Here is a 23,087-nt window from a genome sequence, read left to right as displayed (position 1 = left end):
TGTCCCCCTGCAAGTCATTTAATATTTTATTTATTTTTAAAATATTTGATTTTTCCAATTTTTCATTTTACAATGTTTCTACAAAAAAACAACAAAAAAAACTAATCTAAACAAAAACCAACATTTTCTTTGACTTCTTCTCCTCATCTCTGCTATTCCTTATTTTATATCACAATCTTACTGCATCATCAATTCCAACCTATTTATAAATTTAATCTTTTTACTCTCTATGTTGTTGTTTTTTTACTGCTCCTGTTTATGTCAATCCTGCTAACGTTTTTAATTGTTTACCATTTGTCTTCATAAATTCAACAAATTCACATTCTGTTATTGAAAAAGTCTCTCGTCTGGATCTCTTATTCTTCTGGCAAGTTTCACCATCTCTTCATATTCCATCAGTTTTAATTGCCGATCTTCTTTCGTTGGGACTGTTTCTTCTTTCCACCTTTGGGCATGTACCATTCGCAAATCATTTATTTTTTACACTGACCCTGCACCCCGAACACTTTAGACCAAGACCTTTTCAGCCTGGAGAAGAAGAGTTTGGATTTGATATCCCGCTTTATCACTACCCTAAGGAGTCTCAAAGTGGCTAACATTCTCCTTTCCTTCCTCCCCCACAACAAACACTCTGTGAGGTGAGTGGGGCTGAGAGACCTCAAAGAAGTGTGGCTGGCCCAAGGTCACCCAGCAGCTGCATGTGGAGGAGCGGAGACGCGAACCCAGTTCACCAGATTACGAGACTACCACTATGGAGGCCATATTCTCCCTTCTGGGACTCCAGGCCAGAGGTCAGGATCTGCCCAAAACTGCCCAAGCCATTTTGCTACCTGGGGAAAAGAGAAAGGATGTGAATTCCCCATTTTGTGCACAAAATTTGACTAGACAGCTGAATCTTACTTCAGCACTGGTGATGGAATAGAGTGGGACAACCCAGTCACATGGGTGGGGTACAAATAATGAAAATTATTATTATTATTATTATTATTATTATTATTATTATTATGTCTTCCACCACACCCTTAGGGCAGCGAGTTAGCTTAGGGGCTGTAGGACAGACCACATGGCACATTTCTAGCCCTTTTCCTCCCTCAGAATTTGCTGTCTGGGGCATCTGCCTCACTCTTTCTGCCTTATGGAAGGCAGAAGGCCCTGCCAGTGGTGGGTGGCACCCGAAGCAACAGTATGCAGATTAATGGATATGGCTCTTACCTTTGCACAGTAGGCTCTATTCCAACCACTCAAAAAGTCAGAGGTTTTGACACACCCACCCACCCATCCACTCCATTCTCCATCCAGCCAAACAAGAGGCATTATCACAGTTCAAGGAGGCATTCCAACCAGGGAAAAGCACCCGAGGAGCGCATGAAGGAAGGCTAAAATTGCAAACTGATGTGGAGAACCAAACTTAAGATTGGAAAAATGAGAAACCAACATTGACCCGTCCACATTTGATCCACAGTGAACTGGGCACCCCCAAGTTCCACTCAAACCACCAGAACCCTTCCTTGAATGAATGACTCGGTTGAACAAGAGAGATTGTTAAAACATTAGTTTATTCAATTCATTCTGGAAACGTGTGGGTGTTCCATTGCTCCAAGCATAGTAGCAGCAGCCCAGGCCCTCTGATGCTCTCTGAAGCATCCCTCTGCCCCCAGGGTGTATCCAAAATATGCCCAGTGGTTTTGCTGCACTGGCACAGCAGCGGTTGTCGGCACCAGGCCGGGGTGCTGGCTTGGATGGGAGTCTCTCAAATGTATGGGCAGAGAGGCCCAGGGCAGTGCTTCTTCCCAGAAGCTGGGAGGTTACCCACAGTGGGCAGGCAGGATGTTGTGAGGTCAGCACTGTCTGCCAAGATGCTTGCAACTGAAATATCTGGAAGAGTGGGGTTGCTGCTGGCGAGCGAAAGAGGTGTGGCGGGGACAATGAAGCTATCTATGTCATGCATGTAAGCTAATGTTATTCCTGACCTGGCTTCGACTGCAGTGGGAATGGGAATTTAGAGAAGTTGCTTCAACTCTTGTATCAGTAGTGAGAGCATGCCCCTAAGAGACAACAGGGTTGGAGGGTTTGCCCTAAGTCACCCAAGAATACCCACATGCAAACGGCTCCAAGCCCAATGGGGGATGTGACTACAGGGAACTGGTCTAATGGGCCATTGAAGGTTCAGGGCTCAAGGGATTCTATATGCTTAGAGTCATGCTAACGCAGAGCTCCGGGAGCCCTTTCTAGAGCACAGCAGCTGGTCCTGGTCCATCCTAGGAAAGGCTCCATTTGAGCCACAGGAGAAACTGATCTGGAACATTTGCCGAATGCCACATAGCTTGGGGTTAACAATAAGGGTTCCCTGAGCATGTGGAGGCTATATGTTTCAGGTCATTGGTCTGCCTCGACCAGAATCGTGTCTATTCTGACCAGCAATGGTTTTTCCAAGGTCTCAGGCAGAGGTCCTTCTCTGCTGATGGAGATGTGTCCTGACACAACTTTATTAAAATGACCACCGGTTTTGAGGTCCACCAGAAGGTGCCAAGATCAGCTGCTGCACATAGAAACAGAGCCCACCACAGACGCCTTCCTGAAATGCTTCCAACCCACCATTCCCCATGTTCCTCCCCTTCCCTAGGGTGTACAGAGGCTGGTATGCAAACAGCACTTGTTATGTGATCAGCATTTGGAGGCCTTTGTGTTTTCTGGTGGACCGACTGATGCCGGCCTGTAAGTCGCTAAGCTGGTGTTCCATAAATGCCTCCCTCTAGTCTGCTTTGCCAGACGCTAGAAGGAAACACTTCCTATCCTTGCCCCCAGCTCTGGAGCTCAACAGCCTCCCAAACAATGCTATAGTAGCCCCTGGGTTTAGTCATTCTGTCCTCCCTGCCTGGGTTTCTGTTCCTTTGTTCCCCAACCAAATCTTCAGACGTTGGCCATTGGCCTTGTCTTTGGACAAAACTCCACCCAGCTCATTCCTGGTTGAATATAACTGAGAACCTGCTTCCTTTGGGCTCAAAGGGTATGGGATGTCATTCCATGTAGACAAAGCTACTTCTTGGAAACAGCACTGAACCCCATTCCAAAAGAGAAAAAAGCAGCTGTGGAAAGGATGGGGGTGCCAAGTCAGTCAGTTTGCATCCCAGTTTCCTTAAAGAGGCACAAAAGGCCACAGCAAGAAGGAAGTGGTGAGGAGTCTTAACTCTTAAAGTCCCTGTAGGTTCAGTCTCCCAGAAGACACACAACTAGCAGCAAGATCGAGCCCCTGCAAACAGCCCCAGGCTCCCTGGAAAACGTAGAAGGTTTCATTCTTATTCTCCCTGCCCCCAAGCTATGTTGCACACTCGCATCAGATAATCTGAAGTATGTCATGACAATCAACGAACCTGGTCCCAGGAAAGGCCAAGGAGGAGGTTGGGAAATTGAGAGTGTGAGAAGTTAGACGCCCCCACCCCCCTGAACAAAAAAGGCCCAGTCCCACAGTAAGGAGACCAGGAGTGCCTCCATAGGTCAGACCTCGCTTGTGACTGACCGGGAGGGAATGAGGACATCTGGGGTGGTGGGGAAAAGACACAGCTGAGGATCAGGTGACCTCTGAGAACACAACTCCGTGATTCTGGAACAGAAAGAGGGAGAGGCAAAAGAACGAGAGTCAGTTCTGCCTTCAGAAAGAGTAACAAACTGTTTGAGAGGTCTGAGTTTGATCAGAACCTTCAGCTGGGCCCTACTAGTGCCAAAACAGCAGGGTCATGATTGTGGTGCAACACCCAAGGTAATCTATCAAGCGGAATCTAGTACCACATTTACTCAAAAGGAATGGGCCATCGAATCTAATGCACGCCTCAATTTTCAAAACCTTGAAACCAAAAAAGTATTTGCTGGCAAATGTAAATGCGCCATCAAACATAATGCGCACCCGAATTTTCGCAACATAATTTGGCCAAAAAAGGTGCGCATTACATTCGAGTAAATCCAGTAATTTTAAAGCTTTCCTCATCTTGTTGATGTGTGTGCATTTTAAAGAAGCACACTCCTAGTCCTTGTGGCCATAAGATGGTGTTTTTAAGTGCAAGGGAGGATTTTCCGCTTATAGCTTTGAAAATTCAGAGGATCAGAGGAAAAGTTGACCTAGTCTTTACTTATAGCCATGACATATGAGACTTCACCCCCCTATCTTCTGGTTGTTGCAAAAATGTCTCAAACAAACAACAACAACAACAAGTCTATTTTGGTGTGAACAACATATATAAAAAAAGGCAAAGCAGCACAGCAACAAAGAAAACCAAGACTTGCAGCACAGTTCTGTGCCTACTTACTCAGGAGTAAGTTCCACTGTGTTCAGTGGGGCTTATTCCCCTGTAAGTGGGCATAGGATTGCAACCTATGTGTGTGGATTAGGTTGGCTATGTAAATTTATCTAGCTGGCATAATTTATTCTAGTCTCGGAATTTTTCTAGTTGCGGAATTTGGAGTATCTAGCACAGAACTACACACACACGCAAATACACACACACATAAACACAACATTGCTGCTGGTTTCCTTTGAAGGATGTGCCTGCAAGCATTTGTTTCTCGAGGGTCATATGATCTGCAGCAGATATGATACAAAGTGCATTTAACGCTCTGTTTTCAGCCTGTCTTTGACCCATCAGCACTGCTGGCAAGGGAGCCTGGGAACCAGTGGAGCTAGTTACCCCCAGACATGAGTCCCTTGCTCTCCTGAACTGCCACTTCATCCCTGCTGCTCTTCAGAGAGAGGTGCTGCCTTCCTCCAGTGCTCAAAACCAAAGCAGAAGCATGGTGTGGCAGTCACATCCTTAAGGAAGCCAGCTGCTGGGTTGTACCCCAGCTGCCCAAGCAGGCTAACCCTCAGGACTTTGCTCACTATGTTGAGGTCACTTCCTGCTGTTCTGCAAAGCATCAGAGAAAGCATGGCACAGCCAGAGCAAGCGGGTTATTAATGCTCAAGCTCAGGGAAGCAGGGGGCGGGGGGAAAGGCTGGCGCATGTTGCCTGCAGGATGGGCAATGGGCATCCACAGATAAGCTGTCCATGCAAACGCACCTCCATGGGCATTTGTTAACCTACTCCGCCATGTTGCCAGGCCTCCTGTTGCACACAGAATTGTCAGAATAAGGATCTCGCCCAAGGATCTCACTATCCCCTGCCCTTAAAACGAAGAGAGCTCTCTGTGATTTAGGGCGATGCTGCCCCCTCACTGAGGGGCAGATGGGGCTCGTCAACCTGGAAAGGTACCCATCTAGGAGTAGGAAAACTCTGGTCCTAGACGTCTGCCCCCTTGCAGGATATCTTTGGGAGAAGAAAAGGCTAAGGAGTAAACCCTACACAAATCCAGTTGAATCCCTAAGACAGTTGCATGGTGCCTTGTATATCTTGCTCTGCCTTCCTTTGGACCACATCAGCAAAGCCAAGAGGGGCATCTTATCATCTGGGCAGCCCAGGACCTCCACACACCCTGCCCAGGCTTAGTGCTCCAGGGAGGTCGCTTTGGTGCTGCTAACACAGCAGTCTGGCTTCACCCCTGGAGGCACACTCCATTGTATCTTGAGACAGATGGATGCCAACAATTCCCACCCCCCCTGGGTGGACATCATATTATGACAGGCATTCCTCCTCCACCCGCAAGCTGTGATCAAAACAAGCTGATCTCTCCTGGATTTGCATGTGCTAGCCCAATTTTGCTCATCCTGTAGGATGGGTTATCACATGTGTCAACCCATGTAGACCGGAAACTACTTTTCAGAGGTATTTTGGCATCGCTGGTTACAATTTCCTGTGATGTTGAAGAGCCTGTGACAGCTTAAATGTAGGACTTCATTAAGGGAACCTGTGCTCCACCCCCAAAAATGCTGTAGGATTCCAAACCCATGGCCACTGGTGAGGGATGATGGGAGTTGTAGTCCAGCAATATTGAGAGGGCCACAGATTCCCCCACCTTTACTCTAACTCAGTGTTTCCCAACCTTGGGGCTCCAGCTGTTTTTGGACTACAACTCCCATAATCCCTAGCTAGCAGGGCCAGTGGTCAAAGGTGATGGGAATTGTGGTCCAAAAACAGCTGGAGACTCAAGGAAACACTGCTCTGACTGAACAGAAAACTAACTGTAGGGATCATGACTCTCATTTCCAGGCAGCCATGTATCTGTGTGTGTGTGTGTGTGTACTTTAAGAGGGCCAAAAATTTTGTGGGTTTTGAAACTGAGATGGAAATTCAGTCAGCTGCACCAGTCCTAAAAGACAGATGCAAACTCTCAGGCTGAAAACAGCCCCACACACCTGTGAAAAGGCATGAGGCATGCAGGCTAAAAAGCCACGTGGAAGAACCAAATGAACACTTTGAGGCTTATTTCTCCTGGTTCATTGTTCTCTTTAGTATTAAATAATGTTCAGATCATCTCTTCAGCTTCTAATGTGCTTCCAATTCTTAGACATTTCCCCTAATAAATATACCTTCGTTTAAGATAAGAGAATTGCCTGCTGGGCAATTCAGCGCACTTAGAGGCTGCCTCTGCTCACAGGCTATGGCAGTGTTTCTCAAACCTGGGTCTTCAGCTGTTGTTAGACTACAACTCCCACCATCCCTAGCTAGCAGGACCATTGGCCAGGGATATTGGGAGTTGTAGTCCAACAAAAGCTGGAGATCCAAGTTTGAGAAACACTAGGCTACGGTATATCAATGTTGAGATGCCCATTAGTTGCAAGGCAACCCCAGCCATGCAGATGACTAAGGAATATAGGAAGTTGGACCCATTTGGTCAACCTGCTCAGTATTGTCTTCTACACTGACTGGAAGCAGCTCACCAGAGTCTCAGGCAGGAATCTTTCCCAGCTGTTCCTGTAGAATCTGGGAACTGAACCTGGGCACTGAGCTATGGGCTTTATACAGATGGGGCGTCCTGTCCTCACCAGACCTAGCTGGAGTGGAGAATTTCTGCTTCGATTCGAGCATTCCAGCTCACCTAGTATAGGGGTATGGGAAACTTCTTACTTCCTTCAATGCTTCCTTTCCACCTGAAGGGTCTCCTCAAACCATCAAAGCAACTGACCCAACTACCTTGACATCTTCATGTCTGTCTCTCTGGACCCATCCATTCCCACAGCCCTCTCTTCTCAATTCTTGCGGCCCTCAACTTCCTTGACCTCTAGTTATCCCCTACGCTGACGCCCTGCCCAAATCTTATTCTCCCTCAATGAGTGTTCCGCCTTGAGCAAGCAGTGGGGATGACATCTTGCAGGGGGCTGAGTCTGACCCAAAGGCAGTTCCCTCCCCCTTCCTCCGGATCAGTCACTTACTCGTAGGGGCGGCCCATTGCTGCGTTTCCAGGCGCCGCCAAGCGGAGAGATCGCGCTAGCTGCCTCTCCAGGCCTCTTGAGAGTAGTGTAGAAAACTCCTGTTCTTCTGGGGGGTCCCTCACCTGCTACATCCCCACCCCACCCCAAGGGGGGCGGGCAGGCAGCACCATAGCAGGGGAGTGGGGGAGCACACATGGATGGTTGGGAGAGAACGACACAGAGATTGAAACAATTAGCTGCTTGGTCAACACACACTTGCTTGGATTGGGGAGGGTAGAAAATGGAAGTTTTGGATTATTTTCAAGGTGTGGAGAATGGGGAGGGCTTGGGGAGAAGGTGGCTCATGCCACACAAAAAAGGACTTGCGAATCCCAAAAGTTCCAGAATTCGGGGCATGGATAGATTCACAAAAACTCACTCTGTTTAGGTGTAAAGCCTCTCCTCTTCCAGGAGGGGAAGTGTTGTGAGCGGGAATCGCTTCCCGCGGCTGCAGGGGGGCGTGGCCAGGGCCCCTGTGTCATTAGAGTCCTTGGCCCGTGTCACGCACTCCAGTCAGCCAATCCGGCAGGCTGGTGGGCGTGGTTTTGCTGTTTAAAAAGGCCGCGGGCCCCACAAGCGCCTCCTTCTTGTTCCCGGCTTCCTCAGATCACCACCCTCCCTTTAGGCTTTGCCTCAGCACCTGACCTTGCTATGGACCTCGGTTGGTCGCCTTGGTTGCCCAAGGGGCCTGGTAGTAATTTTTTTCCACTTGGCAGATTGGGTCCAGCCACTTGGTTTCTCGCCTACCTCTTAGCAAATCATCACAACTTTGTAAGGTTTGGCGGTTAGGCATTGGAAACGCATTGTGTGTCGGAGGGGAGGTTGTGGCCATCACCTCCCCCTCCCCTTGAAGGGTATACCGTTAAAGGAATCCGGTGGTTGTGGTTCCTGTCCGAAGCCCAGGTGGCGGCTAGGGCCATGGCTCGACCCCCGGTGACTCTAGGGAAAAGCTTCCAGTTGATTTGCATCAACAAGCTCCCCCTACAGGTTGTTAACACTCATGTGACTCCCTGCAGAGCGGGCAGGAGTCAAGTATAGTCTGTCCGGATCCCAATGCCTAAGCCAATACCACTCACATTCTGTAACCAATAAAGTTGTGGCCTTTTTTAGCCCATTAACCTAAACTACTTGTGTCCGTGTGTCTTATTTCATCACAAAGCGGGGAGCGGGACCTTGACTCACAACTATGTAAAGTCATGCCTTTTGTGTAGAAGGGCCACTTTCTCCTTGCCTGCCTGCCTGCAGTGTTTGGTTTGGTTTGTTTGGTTGGTTGGTCCATAATCAGACCCACAGTTCCATCACAGGGGTTGTGTCTAAAGCAGGGATGGTAACTATGTGGCCCTTCAGATGTTGATGTTTGAAAGTGTTGGGACTGCAACTCAACTCGTACTGCACAGAGGAAAGTAGACCAAGAGAACCTCCCGCTTCAAATTTGCATCAGCCCCAGCTAGTATGGACAATAGCCAGGGGTGAGGTAGTTCACCAACATCTGGAGGACCCACAGGTCCCCTACCCATGCCCTACACTGCCAATCCCACCCAACCATGCTGAAGGTGAGACTTTGCTTGAACAGGAGTCACTCTGGGCTTACAGATATGTGAGCAGAGAAGGGAAGGGTGGACTGAGCTGGCTCTGAGATAAGCAAATTGCAAGGAGATTGGGAATTCAAGAGAGTTGGCTGGCAGGTGTCTTCCTCCCTCGTGGTCCAAGCATCATTGTGGTGGTTAGCCTCCCCGCATCCAGGGAGGCAGCTAGAGTTAGGGGCTCAAGAGCTAAGGGGAGTAGCTAGCCTGACACACTTCCCTGTTGAGGTTAGAGCTGGCAAGATATTGGCCATGTCTTGCTGCCCCCTGCTTCCTCCTCCTTTTCATCACCCTAAAGATCCACCTTTCGAAGTTCTGCAACTGCTTACCTTCTGTTTCCTGGCCTTCCCTTATGCTAACCTTCCCCCCTCAAACGGTTCAGAATAGCTCAGCCAAGAAGAGCCTTTTTCCTTCTGACAAATGAACCCACCCTACTCAATTTTTTGGCGCTGCTCCATTTTATTCTTGGCATCAAGTCCAGGCATCTTTAAAAGCTCTCTGCATTCAGACTGTGAGCCAATGGATCAAGCACTTTTTGCATGTTGGATTATTTTTTTCTGTGGTTATTTGTTTAGACAGCAAGGCACTTTTTAAAAAAGCACCTGTGTATTCTGTTTGCTTTTCTATGGAAGAAAGCAAGACATTAGCAGGAGAAAGAGGACTCCTAGCAAGTAGAGAAGGGAAGGACAGGGCAAGAAACCCAAGGCCTCGTTAGGAGAGGGAGCAAAAAGCGAATGGTGCAACATAGCAAGCGATCGGAAACTGCAAGAGCAAAGAGGCGAAAGGTCTTTCCAGGATGTCTAAGCAGGAAGCAAAAATGTCTCTGGAAGATAATAGGGAGCCAGTCCAATAAGCAGTAAAGAGGAATGACATGATCAAAGCACCGCCATGCGGTATGGATTATTCAGCAAGCAGAACTTGGAAGAGAAATGAAACATTTAAGGTGGGAGAGAGCCAGACAGAAAACAAAACATGACGGGAATCCCAGATGAGAAACAATCAGAGCCCGAAGCAACGATTTAGCAACTGATAATAGAAAGGGATGGATTCTGGCAATATTAAAAGAAAATACGTGGCATGATCTACAGAGAGAGAAAGTTCGATGAGGTGGGTGGGTGGGGGGAGAAAAAGTTACACAAACACACACCCCTGACACACACACCCCACCAAGGTTACATGCTTGGATAGAGAATTGGAGACCCAAATCCTTATTGAGATAAAAAGGAGTGGGGGGGGAAAGGTGGTTTAGAATGGAGAGGAAAACTCAATGTTATGCATATAGATTATTAGTGAGTGAAAGCTCTGGTGCAGAAAATAACGAAGAAAGAGAACAGTTGTAAGTGTAAAAGAGGCCAAAAGACGAGTTCGGGTGTGTCACATTCACATGTAAAGGTTGGCAATCTAAACAGATTTTGTGAATAACTGAAAGCTCAGAGATACACCAATGAATGTTTATAATCACCTTGGTTTGGCTGTTGGCATTCATTCGTACATTTCTAAAACTGGGGGAACACATACTCTACTTTCAGACAATTGTGAAATCCATCTGTGATGGTGGGTACTCATGTGTGAATGAAGATATTCACCAGGTTTCAGATATCCCTGTAAGAAGGGCAAATCTCAGAAACCATATCAAAGCGGCTGCCCAGTTGTTCAAGGCAACAGCCAGTCAGTCCTCCCTTTGACCACTCCTGAAGTGGAGCAAAAAGATGAGAGAGTGGCTGCAGGACAGCTTAGGTACCATGTGATGGGCAGCCAGACATGTCCCATCACACAAAAGAGGTTGCTTTATATGAACTTGTTCCATAGCTCTGCCCTCCCATCTTCCTCAACCCCTGCCCCCTTCCCTCTGCACAAATTCATCTGCTCTCCAGTCTTCAACAGTCACTTTGGAGATGCTCCCTACATCTGAGACAACCTGTTTTTCGCCTTTGCCTTCCCTCTTAAAACCCATTTCTTCCACCCAAACATTTCCTGGATTACCACAACCTCCTTTCTTGCTTCCTGATTACTCCCTCCCAGCTATCATCTCTCATTTTTCACTAGACACATTCTGTCTTCTCCCAGTTTTGTCCTTTCCATCACACCAAGATTATATGGGCCTCTAAGCAACAGAGACTTTTGAATTCTCCTTGTTTGGTCTATTAAGGTACATCCCACTTTCATGGTGGAACCCAGGTAGTCATACATGGAATTCCCCATATAATATGTCTTCTAAATTACTTCATTGAGCCCAGAACTTCATGTTGAGGACAACACAAGGCACCAGGAATGAAATGTATGATTGTGGGAAGCTACTTATGGACTATCTGAAGCTAACACAACAGAGCATTTCCTAACTCACTCCTTCCAGTGCTCAAACTTTTAAATTGCCACTTTCCATCCCTCAGTGCCACCCCCTCCTCACTCTACTTAAACCCTTTGCATTCTTTAAAATCACCGCTTTCTCCTTCTCTTTTTCCTTTAGTCCAACCTATGCTGCTGTTTAAAAGCGGCATTTTACAACCTGCTTTTGCAAACTCAGGGTTGTGATGAGAAATTCTCCAAGTAGGACTGAATGATGATAGCCTTACATGTATATCAGAAGATATATCTATTTATCTATCTATCAGACCCAGCACTCCAAGCAACTGGGTCTAGCATCTAAACTGGAGGAATTTCCCATAATGCCCCAACATAGTGTTCCTCTGGGATGCTGTATGGGATTTAAGTGGTGACTAAAGCCAGTTGATCAGAGAGCTCTAGTTGTTCCCCACTCCTGCTCCCTCTGTGCCATGTAGGCCTGTCATGGCCCACTGACTGAGGAGGGAGCCCAGTGGAGGGCCACATTTTGCCCACAGCCCACCCCCAAACCTGGAGCCAACTGTGTGTCTGTGCATAAGTTGTAGAGATGTTTCAGGACGTCGCAGAGCAGGAGGTAGGCAAGGGTTGCTGGGCGGGATGCCGCTTACCTGAGCCACACTCAACTTTTCTAGGGAACTGTCCACACAGGGCAAGCCCATGACAGGGACACTGGGCAAGCTGCTTTCAGTTGGGGTTGTTTTCTTGGCCGTAGGTGGGCTGCTCTGGAAATTGTTGACCACGCAAGTCACCTGCCAGCAAAAGAAGGTAGGAGCATAAAAACCCTCTTCGCCTGATCCCGAACAATACAGTGAAAGAAAAGACTCTTGAGAGTCCCATGGACTGCAAGAAGATCAAACCTATCCATTCTTAAGGAAATCAGCCCCGAGTGCTCACTGGCAGGACAGATCGTGAAGCTGAGGCTCCAATACTTTGGCCACCTCATGAGAAGAGAAGACTCTCGAAGCTACCAGCATGAGTCTGACCAAACTGCGGGAGGCAGTGGAAGACAGGAGTGCCTGGCGTGTTCTGGTCCATGGGGTCACAAAGAGTCGGACACGACTAAATGACTAAACAACAACAACAACAACAACAACAACTAAACTTTCTGCCCAATTTTAGTTTTTCTGCTTTAGTTCTTCACTTTATGCTCATGCTAGCCTTCCTTGACTCCATGCACATGGCTATAGGCCAAGCTCCCCAAGGCCTTTCCTTTACTTTTCCCCCCTTTTTGTGTATATTTTTTATTAAATTTTCTGTTTTACACTTTAGAAAATGCATTTAAACAACCTTAAAACATCAATGACTTCCCCTCTTCTCTTTCCGTGGTTCATTTTGCATAACATAAATCCCTGCATATTTTACATAAACTAAACCATTCAGTATTCCATGATTACATCCATCAAACCTTGTTTGCATTGTTGAATGCTGCCCATGTTTTCGAGTGTACACAACCCCCCCCCATATATGCAATAAACATCTTCAAATCTTATTTAAATGTACATTCTTATTGTTCTCTTATTCTATATGTTAGGTCCACAAGCTGTGCATATTCCATCAGTTTAAGTTGCCATTCTTCTTTGGTTGGGACATCGCTCGTTTTCCATTTTTGGGCTAACAAAACACGGGCCACAGTGGCGGCATACAAAAATAACCTTTTTTGACACCTGGGAATTTCCGGCTGAATTATCCTCAACAAAAAGGACTCTGGAAAAGTACTTATAAACATTTTCTTCAATTCATTATGAATTATTACCCAATACTCTTTTACCCTTTTACCGGTCCACCACATATGGCACTTTCTGCTAATGCTAGCCTTCCTTGACTCCGTGCCAACGGCTATTGGCCAAGCTCCTTAACTCCTTTCTATACATGGGGAAAGCCCTGCTGGGTCAGACCAAAGGGGGACCAAGCAGTCACACATTATTTTCCCACAATGGGGAAAGAGTACCCTAGCCACACAATGAGCCACACAATTTGTTTGGGGCTGCAGGACTCAGTTCTATGTGCACTACAGTACCTAGGGAAGGTATGAGTTGTTACGATATAGAAACAATGCTGCTGCGAGCTGCTTGCTTGAAAACATCACATGATGTTGGGACTGTCCGTGGGAAACAGAGGGCACCGGAATTAGCTCAGAGTGTAATATGAGCTGTACAGGAAGTGTTTGATCTCTTGACTGCTGGAGTTTGAAGAGAGCAGTCATGTTTTTTGTAACGCTGCAAAGACAGAAATAAAGGCATGTAAATACGTTTCTGTCTATTTCTTTCCCCTGCCGGGGGGGGGGCAGCAAAGAGGGGGGGTGTTCTTCTCACGCTGAGAAGGATCGCTTATCGCGACCTCTGCCTGGATCCTGCCGGGAAAGCAGACAGGGAGGTCAACAGGAGACCAAGCCGTGTGCCTGGGAGAGTTGCCAGTTTCTCCTGATAAAGGCTTGATTTCCAACATGAGTATCATCGGGCCTCCTGAAGTTCTTGGACTACAATTCCAATAACCCCCTTCTGTGTCATGTTAAGTTGTTCCTGGTGTTTCTTGAGGTCCCTTACAGTAGTTAATTTGAGGTCCCCTGCAGCAATACCACCACCAGCTGGCATTTAAACAAACACACTTCCGTGCTCATAAATGAACTCAAATGAAACCCTGGTAAGGTCCTGTTAAAAGGCACCACCAAACCTGATCAGATTCAGATATTCTTGGAGGACACTGGTTTTCTGGATCCATATCAACCGAGGGTTAGGTGTGCTTTTGTCACTACCTTGGGTTGCCCTGTGCTAGGAAGGAGACAGTAGAAATGTGATCCTCTTGGTTCTTCTAGCCAGTTTTTCGCAACCTGTGGGTCCCCAGATGTTGTTGAACTACGACTCCCATCACCCCTAGCTAGCAAGGCCAGAGCTCAGGGATGATGGGAGTGTAGTCCAACAACATCTGGGGACCCACAGGTTGAGAACCGCTCTAACAATTTTTGGCATCATCTACCATGGTACGCTTCTGGGATGGCTGACCTAGTTAGGGGTTGTGGCTCCACAGGGTTCAATCTCATCCCCTATGCTATTTAATATCTACAGTACATTAAACTGCCAAGTGGGGCATTCTGGAGTGCGTTATCAACTTTTCAGATGGGCACACAAACACGTTTCTCCTTTTCATCTCCTCTGGGTGTGGATGTGCTGGGCATAGCAATGGACTGGATGAGAGCAACAAAATTAGGCTAAATCCAAACAAGACAGAGGTGCTGTTTGAGGATGGCTTCTTGGTCCAGAGAAGTGGTACCCAGATAGTTCTGGAGGTGGTTGTACTCTTCCTGAAGGAGACTGGGAACATTCCTACATCCATTGTTACCACTGAAGGCATAGACGTTCCCTGTGGTGTGGACTGCTGGTGGCACAACTGTGACCCTGTCTTGGATGGAGATAGCCTAGCATTAGTGACCTATGCTCTGGTAACCTCCCTCTAGATTAATGCAGGAGGCTGCTATTGAAGTTGGTTCAGAAACGTCAGTTGGTGGAGAAATTGGCAGCACGGTGACTTACTAGGATCAGGTGTTCTGAGGATATTACACAGGTGGGTGCCAGATGTTTCTGGGGCCAATTCAAAGGGTTGGTATTAACTTTTAAAGCCTTATGCAGCTTAGGAACCTGGTATCTGAACTCCTCCTAGATGAGCCTACCTGAACTTTGCAATTGTCAGTGGGGGCTCTCTTCAAGATTATGTCTCCACTGGAAGTATAGAGAGTGGCATCAAGTTGGGAATTACAGTGGTACCCCACAAGACGAATGCCTCAGAAGACGAAAAACCTGCTAGACGAAAGGGTTTTTCGTTTTCTGAGGTGCTTCACAAGATGGATTTTCCTAAGGGCTTGCTTCGCTAGACGAAACAGCCCTGCCTCTCCTGTCATGGCGACGGTCACTGCACGCACGCTCGCTTCCCCGCTCCTCCGGCTCCCTCCCACCTTCCGGCTGCCTCGCGCCGCTGCCCACCGCCCTCGCACGCTCCTCTGAGAGAGCCGTTGCCACCAGCAGCCAGCGTTGCAGCCGGAGTCGCGCTCCTGAGCCCCGCCGCCCTCCAGCAGCCGCGTGGGTGAGTCCGAGGTACCGGCTGCGGCAGCTGCCCTGCTTCTCCCCACCCCTCCCCGCCGTTGTTAGTGTTCAACTGCAGTGGTGCTTTGCAAGAAGAAAAAACTCACTCAACGAAAAAACTCGCGGAACGAATTAATTTCGTCTTGCGAGGCACCACTGTATAGGGACAGAACTACCCAAACTGTATAGAAATTTATTCATGTATGCAACTACAGCAGCAAGAATGTTACTCGCCCAAAAGTGGAAAGAAGAAGTCGTCCCAGCAAAGGAAGAATGGATACAAAAACTTCTGGAATATATAGAAATGGTGAAACTTACCGGAGGAATAAGAAATCAAGATAACAAACTTTTTATAAAAGAATGGAAATGGTTTGTTGAATATTTACAAATAAATTGTAAACAGATAAGAACACTGGCAGGATTATGGTAATAACCTGCAGTTTTATAAGAGTATGTATTTAAAGTAGATGAATAAATGAGCAAATTCAGTTAATTTGGATATGCAGAAAATATTTAAAATGAATTTAAGGAACTGCAGGATGAGGGGGAAGGAAGTCAAGTGATGAATGTTAGAATAATATATTTTCAGATAAATTGCAAACAGATAGAAACATTAGCAGGATTATTGTAATAACCTGCAGTTTCATAAGAGTATATATTTAAAGTAGATAATTAAATGAGCAAATGAAATGAATTTGGATATGCAGAATGTATTTTTTAAACTGCAGAAAGAGGGGGAAGGAAGTCAAATTTTGAAATGTTAAATTGATTGTGAAACTAATGAAATGTATAAACTTGAAAAGTATAACTAAAAACAAAAATACATCAAAACTGAAATGTTAAAATGATTGTAAAATTATTGAAATGTATAAAATTGGAAATTACAACAAACAAACAAACAAACAAACAAACAAACAAGAGTGGCGTCAAGAGACAGGACTTTTTTGGTGATGGCACTCTTTCTATGGAACACTTTCCCCAGGGAAGATCACCTGGTGCCTTCTGTGCCATCTTTTCGGTGCCAGGCAAAGCTATGCCCCACCCCACAAGTTTGTTCATTTTTCTGTAGTCCTTGGCAATTTTGTCAGCTTTAACAGTGGTAGGATTTTTAGGGCTTTAGAATTAACATCTCACCCCTGCTGTTGGTTTGTAACATTATTTATGGAGGCTGTTATTTTGGAGAGGCAAGCTTTTTACAGGTAGTTTTGCACAATGCTTGCCAATGTTTCCATGTAATTGCATTTCCTACTTTGTATGTTGTACGGCACCTAGAGGCTTCGGTGTAGGTGAAGTACTAATCTGATAATAATACTAATAATCTGGTGAGGAGGCTCCTGTAACTGCTGTGCAGACACTTATTAAATTAGGCTTCTTTCGTCTTCCAAAGCAACTACTCTATTCCCAGCTTAAGAATGGAAAGCGAAATGCCGGTGGACAACAAAAGAGGTTTAAAGATGCTCTCAAAGCAAATCTGAAAAAATATACTACAGTGGTACCTCGGGTTACATATGCTTCAGGTTACATACGCTTCAGGTTACAGACTCCACTAACCCAGAAATAGTACCTCGGGTTAAGAACTTTGCTTCAGGATGAGAACAGAAATCGCGCAGCGGCAGCAGGAGGCCCCATTAGCTAAAGTGGTGCTTCAGGTTAAGAACAGTTTCAGGTTAAGAATGGACCTCCGCAACGAATTAAGTACTTAACCCGAGGTACCACTGTATAAGCACTGATAACTGGGAAACACTGGCCTGCGAGTGCTCCAACTGGAGAACAGCCTTTACCAAAGGTGTCATGGGCATTGAAGACACTCGAATTCAGGACGAAAGGGAGAAACGTGCTAAGAGGAAGGCACGCTTGGCAAACCCTCACCGTGATCAACTCCCACCAGGAAACCTATGTCCCCACTGTGGAAGGACATGTGGATCCAGAATTGGCCTCCACAGTCACTTAGGGACGCATTGTTAAAACCGTGTTTATGGAAGACAATCTTCTTACCTCTCTCGCCCTGTCCTAGCCACTATGATCCACGTGATGGTCACTTGCAGACTTGATTATGGAACTCACTCTATGTGGGCTGCCCTTGAAACTCCAGCTGGTGCAGAATGCCATGACAAGACTCCTTATGGGTCCTCACTGCAGGATCACATTCACCCGGTGCTATACCAGCTGCACTGGCTCCCGGTGGAGTACAGGGTCAGGTTTAAGGTGCTGGTTTTAACCTTTAAACCTATACAGCCTCAGACCCTCATACCTACGGGACCGCCTCTCCTGGTATGTCCCATGGAGGACCTTATGGTCTTCAAATAAAAACACCTTGGAGATCCCGGGCCACAGGAAGATTAGGCTGGCCTCAACCAGAGCCAGGGCTTTTTCAACCGTGGCCCCGATCTGGTGGAACGCTCTGTCACAAGAGACTAGGGCCCTGTGGGACTTGACATCTTCCCGCAGGGTCTGCAAGACAGAGCTGTTCCACCAGGCCTTTGGTCAAGGCACAGTCTAACCCCCTCTCTCCTTCTGTAATCCTCATAGAACTCTAGCCCAATGGTTGCCATTAATTTGACTCTGAATTGAATTGGTTTTAGAATGTATTTCAATTAACTGATTGTGATTTTATGTAAACTGTGTTACTTTTACTGTTGTTAGCTGCTCTGAGCCCGGCTTCGGCTGGGGAGGGCAGGATATAAATAAAAAATTATTATTATTATTAATCGCCAAAGAGAAAAGAATGAAGAGAACAGAACCTTAGTCTACTGCTCACGAAGTCCCCCCTTCCCCCCTTGAAGAAGAAGAAGAGTTTGGATTTGATATCCCACCTTTCACTTCCCTTCAGGAGTCTCAAAGCGGCTAACATTCTCCTCTCCCTTCCTCCCCCACAACAAACACTCTGTGAGGTGAGTGGGGCTGAGAGACTTCAAAGAAGTGTGACTGGCCCAGTGGCGTAGCGTGGGGGGTGCAGGGGGGCCGGCCGCACCGGGTGCAACATCTGGGGGAGGGGCGCTCGCACTCGCAGTGCTAAAATCAGTGCTAAAATCCACGGGTTAGGGGGTGCAAATTACTTGCCTTGCCCCGGGTGCTGACAACCCACGCTATGCCACTGGACTGGCCCAAGGTCACCCAGCAGCTGCATGTGGAGGAGCGGAGACGCGAACCTGGTTCCCCAGATTATGAGACTACCGCTCTTAACCACTACACCACACTGGCTCTCTGAAGGCCCACATGGCACAACTCCTGAGTATCTAGCCCATCTCCCTGCATCTCAAGGTCTTGCACCAGATAACATCCTGCACCTGCCGGTAGGGCGGCCCGAACTCTCTCTTCCCCATGTCCTATGCGGAAGCTCCGCCTCCCCCTGTCTGCCTTCAGTCTTGGCCACGACAGACATCACTTACCAGGAAGGCAGCAATGGCCCCACCGGTGAGGAACCCCGCCAGCACATCGGACCAGTGGTTCCGATACTCCGCAACGCGAACCACACCCACCAGGAAAGCAGGGCACAAGAGAGCCAGGCACAGGGAAGGCTTGGCCAGGCGAGAGCCCTTCAGCCGGAAGACCAGGGTCACGTACATCTGCAGGGGGAGGGAGGAGCAACAGAGGGTCACAGTCAGAGGCTGGCAATGGGGGCAGTTGCTTAGTCTTCCTTGGAGGGCATTAGGTACGCATAACAGAGCAGTGGGAATTGCAGGATGAACAGCTATTACCGTATTTTTCGCCCTATAGGACGCACCATCCCATAAGGCGCACCTAGTTTTTTGGGGGGGAAATAAAGGGTGAAAAATTATTTTACCCCCCAGGCGCGGGGTTGGGGCAGGGGAAGCCCGAGCTTCCCCCGACCCTACCCCCCAAACAGGCAGCTCTCTGCAAGCCGTGGGAGCCCAGCGCTGGCTCCCGCTGCTTGCTGAGAGGTCCTCGAAGCCTGGACGTGCTGAGCTCAGCGCGCGCAGGCTTCAGCATGCAGGCAACTCTCCGCAAGCAGCGGGAGCACTCCCGCTGCTTACGGAGAGGTCTGCAAAGCCTGGACGCACTGAGCTCAGCGCACGCAGGATTCAGCATGCAGGCAACTCTCCGCAAGCAGTGGGAGCCCAGCGCTGGGCTCCCGCTGCTTGCGGAGAGGTGCGCGAAGCCTGCATTCGCCCCATAGGACGCACACACATTTCCCCTTCATTTTTGGAGGGGAAAAAGTGCGTCCTATAGGGCGAAAAATACGGTATGTTGTGGTCTTTTTAAAATGTAAATAAAGAAGGCGGGTTTACAGTTCTTATTGCGAATATTCTGTATTGTGGAGCTTCCAGAGAGGTCGCAGTCAACTGCAGAATCCTGAATCATTCCCCGCCTGCCCCCCGCGACTTCCCACTGAAATGGGCCTTACAGCAACCAGCAGTTTCCTACATTCCTGTAGCCGCTGCCACCACATTTCCTCAAGACCTGTGACCAGGTGCATTAGCTAGTGGGGGCCAAGATACTTTGCCCCTCCCAAAGTTCTTAAGGAGGGAGCCAGGCCCCCATGTTACACCAGCGCTTCGCACTACGTGGCACGTGCGAAATCAAGCCATTGCATGACGTGTCGTGTGACATCAGACATTGGATCCCTCAATAGTGGGGGGCAAGTCAGCATCCCTGCCCCTGACCACTGTGCCTTCTCCCTAATTCTCTCTCTCTCTCTCTCTCTCTCTCTCTCTCTCACACACACACACACCCAATGGAAAGCTCAGTACACACAGCACTGCTTTAACCCCAATTGAAACAGTGTGCCCCATATTGGTTCTCCTGTGGGAAGGCTCCTTTTCTTCATTCTTGGGGGGGCTGACCAGCCCACATATCTGGGGTCGGGAAAGGTTCTCTGCCAAGTCAGTTTGGCCAGCAGTGCATCTGTGGATGTGTGTCTTTCTTCCTGCAAGACTCGGCTGCTTTGTTCTCTAGAGCTGGTTGTTCAGCTTATTAATCATGTTAATAATGAAAATCTTAATAATAATAAATCTTAATCATGTAAATCTTAATCATGAAACCAGCGAGTGCACAAAGCTAGTAAATAAGCAAGCACCTTTCGGCAGCGCTGCATGGTCTGAATTGCACTGTGTTTTATATGCAGGAAGAAGCCTAATGGGGAAGCTGGCTCTGCAGCCCAGGATAGAGGCTGCTCTAATCATCTTTTGGTCTCTTCCAGTTCTTTGATATGATGAATTTCTCCCTCGTTCGCGGCTGACATCCACTGCTTGCCCCAAGACATTTTGCTGCCCAAGGCAGAGCCCATGTATCTTCTCTCTCCTTCTTTTCTCTCTCTTACACACACAAACAAACACAGGCAAACACATTGAAAAGTCTTGTTCGATATGCAGATATGAAGGGCTCATCCACACTTCTGCTTGTCCCTTGCCTAGAAAGCACAGGTCTGGGCGGTTTTCTGGTCCGAGCAATTTTGCCTCTGCTCTGTCGCTTTTCCTGGAAATCCTCTCTGTGGAACAAGCAGCATTCTGCAGGAAACCAATTGCCATTGGTTCCAATTCAGTAGTGGAGCAAATGGAAGTTTGGATGTGCCTTTATGTATTCCCACCCCATAGCAGATTGCTGCCACCACCCCAGCTAAAGTCTTTCTTGCTGATCCTGGGCGTCCCCCAGATGTTGTTGGAGAGGCAAAGGGAAATGATTTAGGAACACAGAAACAAACTCGTCGGCCTGATCAGGCCAATGACCCATCTAGTAAAGCATCCTGTTCTCACAGTGGCCAACCAGATATGTCTTGTGGGGAACCAGTGAGGGGAACATGAGCACAAGAGCCTTCTCTCCTCCCATGGTTTCCAGCTACAGGTATTCAGAAGCATGGTTGCCTCCAACTGTGGAGGTAGACCATTCAGTCTTCTCCATCTGGAAAGAAGGTAGGTTCTCTGCTCAGAACAGGCAACACTTTGTGACACTGCTGAAGAAGAAGAAGAGGAGTTTGGATTTCATATCCCGCCTTTCACTCCCCTTCAGGAGTCTCAAAGTGGCTAACAATCTCCTTTTCCCTTCCTCCCCCACAACAAACACTCTGTGAGGTGAGTGAGGCTGAGAGACTTCAGAGAAGTGTGACTGGCCCAAGGTCACCCAGCAGCTGCATGTGGAGGAGCAGGGAAGCGAACCCGGTTCACCAGATTACGAGTCCACCGCTCTTAACCACTACACCACACTGGCTCTGCTGAGCCAGCAAACTCATTTCTTTTCTGAGCCTTGATAGCAAAAGGCCCACATTCCTCCCCTCGTTTTTCCTTCATGCCCATCAGAAGGCGCCCCAGCCCTCCTAAGGAACCCACTTTCTGGCGGGGCAAGCAAAACCCAGAGCTGGCTGGCATGCCTTATGATCATAGGTCAGGATTTCCCCAGGGCTGCCATACATCCAGATTTCCCCAGACATTATCAGGATTTCAAAGGCAGAAATGACGTTTGGGAGGGAATTTCCAAAAGGTGACCCTTTGTCCTGGATTTTAGGCAAGAATGTGGTTGGGGGGGTGTTTTTGTTATTAAAAAAAAAACAACTCTACAGCTTTTGGGTTTTCCTAAATAAAAACAACTCAACAATTTTGGGGTCTTCCTAACTTTCAGGGTGTCCTGGTTTCCCCTTTTTGAAATATGGAAACCCTAGATTTCCCAAATTTGAGTCTCCAGCTGTTTTGGGGCTACAACTCTCATCATCCCTAGCTGGCAGGAGCAGTGGCCAGGGATGATGGGAATTGTAGTCCAAAACCAGCTGGAGACCCAAGTTTGGGAAAACTTGGTGTAGGTGGCCTCTGAAAGGTCGGGCCCAGCAGTCACCTCCACCACATCCAACATGTCCTTGTGGGAAGAGATTGGCGCTTTCTTTGTACCCCTGCCACTTCAGCTCCCTCTTCACTTCGACACCCATTTCCCTGGCCCCGCCACCCACCAGAGCCTCGTACCACAGTATAGGCTACAGCGTAGGCACTGAGAGCAGCATCCTTGGAGGGGAAGGCCTTGCGGGCGGCGGTGACCAGGGCAGGGTTGCCTGTGCAGGCGGCCTTGTCTGTGACGTAGATGGTGCCTGGGGGCGCCTGGCAGCCGAGGGCAGTGTAGTTGGGTCGACACACCGACAGGAAGTGCGGAGTCTGGTTGCCAGTCACTACCTGGCCAGCGTTGGCAAAGATAGTGGTAGTGAAGAGGCCAAAGGAATAAATGCCTGTGGGGAAGGAAAGGGGAAGAAATGGGCTGAAAGGAAGGAGATGAGCAGCTGGAGGTAGCGAAGATGTGGTTTGTAAAAGATATATCGTCCAAAACTGGTTTGAAGTCCATATCGTGATATCGGTTTCATAATTTTTCGCCTGGCAGCAGTGCCGGATTTACGTATAAGCTAAATAATAATAATAATAATAATAATAATAATAATAATAATAATTTATTATTTGTACCCCGCCCATCTGGCTGGGTTTCCCCAGCCACTCTGGGCGGCTTCCAACAAAGATGAAAAATACACTAAAATGTCACATATTAAAAACTTCCCTGAACAGGGCTGCCTTCAGATGTCTTCTGAATGTCAGGTAGTTGTTTATCGCTTTGACATCTGATGGGAGGGCGTTCCACAGGGCGGGCGCCACTACCGAGAAGGCCCTGTAGCTTAGCTTAGCCTGTAGCTAAGCCACAAGCTGTAGCTTAGGGCCCCACTCTCTTGGCCCCCCCCCAAAAAAAAAATAAAAAGAAAAAACTGGATGTACATTTCCAAAATATAAGATAAAAAACAAATAAATTAAAATCTACATACAGCAGCAG

At 47.8% G+C, this 23,087-nt stretch overlaps 1 protein-coding gene across 4 annotated transcripts in view; it reads right to left on the bottom strand.

The window, feature by feature from the left end:
- Nucleotides 1-1,537: 1,537 nt before the first annotated feature.
- The window catches only part of PLPPR2 (phospholipid phosphatase related 2), a 46,422-nt gene continuing 24,872 nt past the window's right edge, over nucleotides 1,538-23,087 (bottom strand). The window contains exons 4-9 of one of the 4 annotated variants that reach the window (XM_083420464.1): nucleotides 22,244-22,500; nucleotides 18,725-18,901; nucleotides 11,871-12,011; nucleotides 7,298-7,422; nucleotides 5,049-5,093; nucleotides 3,508-3,601 (exon numbers count right to left, since the gene is read on the bottom strand). In XM_083420464.1, the coding sequence (XP_083276590.1) occupies nucleotides 5,069-5,093; nucleotides 7,298-7,422; nucleotides 11,871-12,011; nucleotides 18,725-18,901; nucleotides 22,244-22,500 (725 nt within the window). In that variant the 3' untranslated portion in view covers nucleotides 3,508-3,601; nucleotides 5,049-5,068. Of the gene's footprint in view, nucleotides 3,602-5,048; nucleotides 5,094-7,297; nucleotides 7,423-11,870; nucleotides 12,012-18,724; nucleotides 18,902-22,243; nucleotides 22,501-23,087 lie in introns of all 4 variants that reach the window. The other 3 variants (XM_083420462.1, XM_083420463.1, XM_083420465.1) reach the window with 3 other exon arrangements.

Source organism: Podarcis tiliguerta (genome assembly GCF_965153285.1).
Source record: "Podarcis tiliguerta genome assembly, chromosome: 17".
Taxonomy (NCBI): domain Eukaryota; kingdom Metazoa; phylum Chordata; class Lepidosauria; order Squamata; family Lacertidae; genus Podarcis; species Podarcis tiliguerta.
Note: the sequence above shows the minus strand (reverse complement) of the source record. Positions and strands in the feature narration are given on the sequence as shown.